We start from the raw sequence: 8418 nt of genomic DNA, 5'->3' as shown, positions 1-8418 counted from the left end.
GCAACAAGAGTAATAAACAAAAACCATATAGACAAACCAAAACTCCTAATCCTCAAAAAGAGGCAAAGAAAAATAACATTAAAAATGCCAAAAATGAGGAAAAATGAAACACATATGTGTATGTAGGTATGTCCATGAATCAGGTAGCACAGAAAAAAAAAAAAGAAGAAGAAAAGAGGAAAAACATTCTTAATGAAAACTAAAGGAATCATCTCTACCGAGGTGTCAGAACAGTGGATGGGAATTGATGGCGTCAGTCTACGCCCATCTTTCTTTCCGCCTCTTCTTGGGCTATGTACTGAGGAGAGCAAGGGCTTCCTCCTTTGTGTTGCTCACTGAGCTGCCCCTGGCGTGGCCTACGCTTGAAGCTGGTTGAAATGGCTCAGGGCTCCCCTTCCCGCCATCAGGAGGTGGGATGGAGCGGGCAGAACTGCGGTTGGATCTGTGTCCACACAGACAGATGGGTGCACCCCAGAGAGGAGCTGCCGCAGAGCCCTAGCGGGGGAGTGCTGGCCGCTGGGGCTCAGGGCTGATCAGGCTTTGGCGGCTTTGGGGTGGCCTGCTCTGGAGAGATCCGACCAACACAACCCCAGGAGCAGGAAGATGCTGATCTCTGCTGGGGGTTGGGTCTCAGGAGCCTCCCAAGAGCCCTACTTGCAGGGCAGAGGAGCCCGTCTTCCCTGTGATGCTGCCACCCCCGGACGTGGGCCCAGAGCAGGTGGAGGCACCGGCCCGTTTCCGCTGCCACATGAGCAGCCAGGCTCGAGGTCCCCTCCATTTTTTTGGCCGCGACCCGGGTGCCGTCCTCTCTGGGCCTGTTTTGCTCATGCTCTACTAGCTACACCCTGGGCCCCGTTAGGCGCCTGCAGGGACAGTGTGTTGCCTCCTGGCTCCGCAGCTGCAGCTGCAGCATGGTCACCTCAGGGGCTCCCCCTCAGCTGTGTCCAGTTGAGAAACGGCACTTTCCAGACATCAGGTTGCCGTGCAGGTGCTGGGTCAGCTAGGTTCAGGCTGATTTTCTGCGATCAGGTTTTTTTGTGGCAAAACTATCCACCGTTTCTCTCTGTATCCTCCCTCCTGGTGCTGGACTGGCCACTGCCGCTGCCGCCAGCCTGGCTTCAGTGCACCCAGCCCCGAGTCTCCAACACTGACTGTCCTGTACTGACTTGAGTGAAACCCCTTCACCACCTTGCTGAGGAGCAGCACTCCCACCCCGAATCCCCAGCCACGGAGCAACTAGCCACAGCCTCCCCCCTCTGACTCTCCCCTCAATGATGGTGAGGTTTAGCATTGGGAGATGTGAGTTCTCCAAATTTTTTTTCCAGACTGTTTTGGCAATTCTTGGTCCCCTGCAGTTCCATGTGAATTTTAGGGTATGCTTTTCATTTCTACCAAAAAAGGCAGCTGAAATTTTGATAGAGACTGTACTGAATGTGTAGATCAATTCGGTAAGTATTATCTTAATATTAAATCTTGCAATCCATGAACTCAGGATCTTTATATTTATTTGGGTCTTCTTTAATGTCTTTTAATGGTGTTTTATAGTTTTCAATGCACAAGTTCTGTTACACTGAAAAAAATTATTCCTAAGAATTTATTCTTCCTGATATCACTGTAGTGGAATTGTCAAATCTGTGGGGACTCGTTCACTACTAATGCACCAAACAGGATTCCATACAGTGCTGAGGCCTGCCGCCCCACTGAATTCCTTCTTAGTCCTAGTGCCCATCTGTAGATTCCCACACACGCCCATGTTGCCTGCGGGAAGCGGCAGCTTTCCCTCCAGCTTTCCCATGCGATGCCTTCTGTCTTTCTTGCCCAAAGGCCCCTACTGGAACCTTCACCACGAGGCTGCAAGCCAGCGGCACCTTTGTCTTGTTCCTGAGCTCAGGGAGTTGTTTCTCGCATGAGATCTGGACATTTTTGTGGTTTGAGGGAAGGAAAGCAGAAGGGCAGGGACTTAAGGACACGTGCAAGAGGGAGTCACAGACAGGGAGATGGCGAAAGGCAGGCGGAAAGCAGGTCTGCTTCCCGGGATGGGGGGAGCAGCAGGCAGGGAGCCTCGCCTTCTGAGGAAAAGGGCTGCGCGCGGGTTTCTTCTCAGCAAGGTGGGGCCACCTGGGGAGGGCAGGCTGGCCACGGAGCCTGCGCAGTGAGGGGTCCAGAGCAGAGCCCTCCTGGCTGGCTGGGGCGGCTCCCCGAGGGTCTGCCCCTGCTGTCCTCCGGGCAGCACGCAGGCTGCAGTGCCCTGGAAAGGCAGACCGCCCGAGGCACATCTCTCCTGTGCAGGCGGGTGCTCCGCCTCTGTTCCTCTCCGGAACAACGAGGGACCCGTGCTAAGCGCATTGCTTTCTCGTTACCCTCTTCCAAACAGCAGGCAGACCCCGCCCAACTTCCAGAGCAAGTCACCACTCCTGCCGGGAGGCGTGACCACCTGCCAGGGCTGGGAGGCGCGCCCACCCCCCTCGGAGGCCGCGGTGAGACAGCGCGCACGCGTGGTCTGGGCAGTTTGGAGTTTATTTGCTGCAGTTCCTTGGCGCGAGTTTACAAGGCAAAAACAAACAGAAACAATTGGAATAATAATTATTGTTTTAAAAACCCTGTCAACAACTTTCAGTCGTCCTTTATATTTTGACAAAACTTTTTTTAAACAAATACAAAATAATCTAAAAGGCGAAAAACTATACATGGATTATTTACATCTCTGATAAATAGACTAATACTGACCCAGGTGCCTGTCTGTCCAGGGAACATCTGTGAGAACCAGTGCGAGGCCTGGCCTGCTGGAGGCGCCAGGGCTGGCCCTGACCATGCCCGCTTCGGCCGGCGCTGCCCCGGCTCTCCAGAAAGCTCAGGTTTCCAGCCAGGACCTCTTTGCCACCGTCACCTTCACAAGCTCCTACTGAAGTGCTGAAGCCACTCCAGGAAGGAGCTGCAGGCAGGAGCCGGACGCCGCACCCGCCCGCCACTCTTCCGCCGAGCTATTTCCAGAGATGCCAACAGCCCCACGGAATGTAGGAGCCCAGGGGCCCAGGCCACAGCCCCGTGAGGTCCCTGCTTCTGCCTGCCGGAGGCAGCTCCGCACACCCTGGCCCTCAGTACGTGGGGGGCAGCAGAGAGGTGGCTGCCACCTGCTTGCCTGGACTGGCACGCTGGCCCTGGCCGTGTGGCCGGAGCTGCCCTTGAGAGTCCCTGAGAGAACGGCAGGAGAACGCTGCGTTTCATGGCTCCCTTCACACCGAGAGTCCGGAGGGGCAAGGCCACTCACACGCGCCGGGGAGGGGAGCAGAGGAGACACTCGTCCCTCACTCCGCTGCACCCTGCTGAGCAGACGAAGGCCCTGCCCCTCTGGAGGCCACCACAGAGCCACCAGAGTCGTCCAGTTGGGGCCAGTTTTGAGGCAGAAAAGGCTGAAGGCCCACAGGGATCAGGTAAGACCTACTCCTTCCTCTAGAACGAGGAGCGGAGTTTGGGGGGAAGAAACACCAGACAGGAAGCAGTGAGGCCATCCCAGGACCTGGTGGGAAGACCTCCTCACAGTTTTGGTTATTAGGTATTTAGTTCAAGGAAAATGCTGACTTCCTATTAAAGCCCAGCAAGCCTCAGACCCTAGGGAGAAGGACAACGGGGTCCAGTCAGCTCTCTCCTCTCCTCGGTGCCCAGGCACTAGGGCTGGTGCTCTGCTGCCCAGGGCCTCCCTGCACGTGCACTCTGTGCCCACAGTGCTCCTTGCTGCAGCCTCAGCCCTGTTGCCCAGAGGAGCCCCCGGGCAGGGGCTCCTAGAAGCTCAGCAAGGCGGCTGGCCGGCCCTGCCTGGAGGATGCCCGCAGCAGCACAGGGGGCCTCCTCAGGCAGGCTGCCCAGCGAGGCAGGGCAGATTGCAGCACTGTGTTGTTAAAAAAATAGGTCTTTATGGTTCGTGGCTTTGCTTCCTTTCCTCCGTTCTGAAGTAACACCAGTCCTAAGTGTGTTGGGGAAGGACTGAGAGGCGTGGGCTCTGCTCTGGGATGAGGCCGAGGACCCACACGTGGCAGGCGCCAGTCCCTCCCCAGTGCCATCCACCCTTCCCCCCCGAAAGAAAATCGCAAAAGCTGAAGCTAGTCTCTAGAAGGTGAGCGGGCCCAGAGGGCGCTTCCCGCTCCGCAGCGCCCACAGGGAGTGGGCAGGAGGCTGGAGCTTCCGGGTGGCGAGGCGGCGCCCTGGCGGCACTAGTGCCTCTTGGTGGAGGAGACCTTCTTCTTCCTCGCTGCGAGCATCTCGTAGAAAGGGTCCCTGCTGATGGCTGCTCTGGAGCAGAGAGAGGGAAAGAGACGTGAGGCCGGGCCAGCAGAGGCCCCGCGGCTCCAGCCCTGCTGCTCAGCCCTGCTGGGAAGGCCAGGTCGGCGACACAGGGGCTTAGGTGGCGGGCTCTGAAAGACTCGTGGCAAAACAACCTCGGGGGTTCTGCCTGTTTCAACTAACACTCGACTTACACTCGGGAACAGAATCTCTACACATTCTCGTGGCTGTATTCTAGTTCAGAGGGAAAGTCCACAGTTCCCAGGGTGACCTCTGACTCTGTGCCGTACAGTCAAGTGTGTCACCAGCAACTGCCCAGGAGGGGTGGGTCAGAGGCCGTCTGGTCTGCACCAGTCCAAGGAAGCTCAGCACTGCTGCCTGGGAGCTGGCCCGAGGGGACAGAGCCCAGCCTGGACGACAGAGGGCTCTCCGAGGCGCTGGGCCCTCTCCGCTCTCACTCTCCAGTCCCGAGGCTCAGCCGCTTCCTATGTGAGGCCAGTCCTGAGTGCAGACCAGCTGGAGCTGCCACAGCTCCAATGAGCCGCCTGGGAGCCTGTTCACAGAGTGCATGTCCCCACAGTCCAGGAACATGTCCTGAGGGGATCCTGCCCCCCTGGAGTGGCTGCAAAGGGAAAATGGCCAGTCTGAACATCAGTTTCATTTTGGGCTGGTGGGGTGGTTCCACCTTAGCTGGGATGGCCTGACCCCTTCAGGAAGTTGCGTGTCCTGTTCAGAGCTGCCCGTGATGTTTCATGCCTACAAGGAAGGCTGCTGCAGAGCGGCGGAGGGCCTGGGTGGCACCGGTCCCGACTCCTCCCCACGGTGCGCAGGAGCCCCGCACTGGGCTCTTGGAGCTGTGCAGTGCACGCCCGGCATACTCTGCCCTCAAGGACGGTCACAGGGAGCACTGGGCTGCAGCTCTGCCACCTGCATGCAGCCAGACTATGCTGAATGCAACTCTGCTGCGGCAGCTATGCGCCCATGCCACTACCAACTTAGGCTGCCAGGAGCCCTAGGAGGACACGTGATGAGAAAAAATCACGTCTGCACTCAATCTCCTGCAAGATCTTCCCACGACACTGTGAGGAAACCCTCTCTGAGTTTCCATCTCCAGCACATGCCCTGGGGGCGGCACTCAGGTCCAGCGGAGCTTGGCACATTCTCATAAGGGCAGCGAGCCGAGTCGCACCACCGGGTCTGGAGACCAGCATGCCCTGGGTGCTCATGTGCCCAGTGAGGAGAACAGTGCCCTGGGCCCGTGCCCACAGGGGTCTGCACATCCTGCTCTAAGCAGAGCTGGAACCCCCGGGGGAGCCCAGTATCGATGTGAAAGAGCTGAAAGACCCTCCCTTGCACGGCTCTAAGGAAGCTTCACTTTCCAACTATAGAAGCACAAACCAGAAAAAGACCTAACGCACAAAAACAGAACTTTCCTGGGGGATGGCGGGGGAGGGGAGCGGGCAGGAGAGTCTTTCAGAGCACACCCTGGTGAGGCCAGCAGCGCCGGCGAGCAAGAAAAGCACAGGGTCACCACGGGCACTTGGTGCCATCGGTGAGAGCAGGCGGAATCAGCAGGGGAAGGACTTGTCAACGTGCGGAATCCTGACAATCAGGCATTCATTTGGAAGAATAGTCACAACCCTTACCTCAAATTATGAACTAAAAGAATTTCATAAAGAGAGCCAAATACTTCTGAGAACACATTTAAAAAGGGGCCAGGATGTGCAGGTGGTGTCCGCAGCTCAGCCATGGGGTCAGGGTCCAGAGGACAGGGCCTCTTAAGCCTCCTTGCTGGTGGGCAACTGCCACGCTCTGAGCCTCACCTGCTGGGGGGAAGCTGCTCTGGCCCTGCCCAGGGCCACAGGCCACAGAGGCTGCCACCAGGTAAGCCCAAGTCCACCCAGTGTCAGCATGCCCACCATGCCACCCTCCTCCTCCATACAGGGTGGGACACAGGCCTAGGGAGACGCAGGACTGCACGGGGCGCCCCTCCAAGCCCACCCTCTGGCTGCGCGCTGCTCTGGCTCAGGATCTGCAGAGGCACCTTCGCGGGGAGAGAGCACCTCCTCCCCTAGCACCTCTCCACCTCTTGTCAGTCACTCAGTATTTAGCCTGGGCCCAGATCGAAGCTGGTTTGAGTTGAAGCACCAAAAAGTAAAGCAAAAAATAAACCAGGGCGTATTCAGCTCCATTAGTGGGAAAGGACGGCATGCGGATGTGTCGCGGGGGCTCAGGGTCCCTGGGGCACATCCTCCCACTCTCCAGGGACCTCACCAAGGCCCAGGTAACAGGAGACTTCTAAGGAAACCCCGGGGCAGACGGAGGGCGCAGGCCCCGGGGTTCAGGAGAGGCGAGGCACCGCTCAGAGCCCTGGCGCTCAGCCGCGTGACCTGGGGAGGCTCCCTCCTCCAGGGCCTCAGCTTCCCCACTGCGGGTGGCTGTAGAAGGGCCTTGGGTCACAGCGTTACGCAACTCTGTGAGCCTCTTGGACCTCAGCTCCTCAAGCGACTGAAAGATGTCTGCTGGGATGAAGCCACCCTCGAGCAGGAGCACCCTCTCCACTGGGCTGATGCCAAGCTGCGCTTACTCCCTACCGCAGGACAGGCCAGCCGGCACCTCGTGCCCACGTGGCGACCTAGACCTAAAACTGCCTGAAGGTCTCCCGGGGGTGGCCTGGGGTCTTCCTGCAGGACTCTGCACTAGGAGCAGCAGGGCAGGGGGCAGGTGGCCTCACTTACTTCATGCATTTGATCCACTCCTCCTTCTCCTCGGGCGTGGGGGCCGAGATGCGGTACACGGTGTGGTTCCCTTCCACCACGCGCCCATCGGCCTCCGTCTTACAGGCCTTGATCACCTGGTCCTTGTTGTCAGGGATGTAAAGCTCAAAGCAGTTCTGCAACGAGAGAGGCGCGGGTCCTGGAGAGGAGGCTCCGTCTACTCCCCACTCGCAGTCCTGCCTTCAGAACACAGACTGGGCCTGTTTTCCTATGGAAACGAGAAGCTCAGAGCAGAGGCCGCAGGCCCACTGCGCAGCAGCAGGACTGTCGCCAAGGTGGCCCAACACACAGGTGCTACTCCTACTGACAGGGCGCAGGCTGCTGTGCTCTGTGAACCAACGGTGATCTCACGACACGCCAAACAAAGGGAAAATGTGCGTTGGTGTGCCAAGGTCACGAAGCCAGCAGCCCAGGCCACAGGTGCTCGATGCTGCCACTGGAGGGACAATTCCATGCTGCATGTGAGAGTTGGTGGGTGATACCCAAGCAGAACAGGAGCGGAGGAAGCGCCGGTCTCCCCTTTGGCCGACTACGAGAGGTGAATGAAAAGGTCAGCTGGGCCCGAGGCAGGATGGTACTTTCCAGATTCTGTGTTTTCCTTGGACTTTGAAATTTCATTCAGAGAGCTGCTCGGCCCACCCTCTGCCCCCCGCCAAACGTCTCAGCAGAAATACTCACTGGCTTTTTGGAGTCCTCCACCTCCCGGATACTCAGGTTCTCTAAAGGGATGATCCCACGGGGCTCTTTATCCTGAGGGCAGTTCCAAGAGGAAGAGGTCACCACCCAGTGAGGACACTGTTTCCTCACCAGCCAGTCATCCTCTCCTCATCCTGGGCATGGGTTCCAGAGCAGAGCAGGTCAGAAGCACCTGGAACCCTGTACCTCTAAGTCCCTTGCAGGTAGAAAGCCAGGGGCTCCTGGTGCCTCTGAAGTGTGACTGGCAATGACCCACAGGGCTGTGTGTGGGGCTGCGGGAGACCCTTTCCCAGGAAGGACTCGCTGCTTTGCCTGGCTTTCCTCATCTTCTCAGCCTCCCTCTGGTGCCAGCAATTCCTGGAAGCTGTACCCAGCCTCACCCAGACACCCCTGCCCTGCACCTGACCCTGGTGTTGCAAACCATCCCTCCTCGGTGTCCTGCTCACCTCTCACCCCCAGACTGCACGGCCCTCAGAGGCCCGTCTTCTAACAGGCCCGCCTGGATCCACGGCGAACCTAAGTTCACGTCAGAACAGAGCGGACGCCCGGCCCGGCGGTGCTGGTCCTCCGGGGTGCCCAGCTTTCCTGAAGGCTCCCGCCCAGTATGCACGCTCACCCAGCACCCGGCCAGCGGCACAACACCTGCCGCTGTCCGAGCTCTGCATCT

At 58.4% G+C, this 8418-nt stretch overlaps 1 protein-coding gene across 4 annotated transcripts in view; it reads right to left on the bottom strand.

Annotated features, from left to right (window-relative positions):
- Positions 1-2499: 2499 nt before the first annotated feature.
- Positions 2500-8418, bottom strand: part of Cyth1 (cytohesin 1) — a 74145-nt gene continuing 68226 nt past the window's right edge. For all 4 annotated transcript variants that reach the window (XM_047543661.1, XM_047543660.1, XM_047543662.1 and 1 more), the window contains 3 exons: positions 7734-7805; positions 7017-7171; positions 2500-4287 (listed from right to left, as the gene is read on the bottom strand). In XM_047543661.1, the coding sequence (XP_047399617.1) occupies positions 4209-4287; positions 7017-7171; positions 7734-7805 (306 nt within the window). In that variant the 3' untranslated portion in view covers positions 2500-4208. The remainder of the gene's footprint in view (positions 4288-7016; positions 7172-7733; positions 7806-8418) is intronic.

This window comes from Sciurus carolinensis, chromosome 3, assembly GCF_902686445.1.
Source record: "Sciurus carolinensis chromosome 3, mSciCar1.2, whole genome shotgun sequence".
Lineage (NCBI taxonomy): Eukaryota > Metazoa > Chordata > Mammalia > Rodentia > Sciuridae > Sciurus > Sciurus carolinensis.
This window is presented reverse-complemented; position numbering and strand designations above follow the sequence as displayed.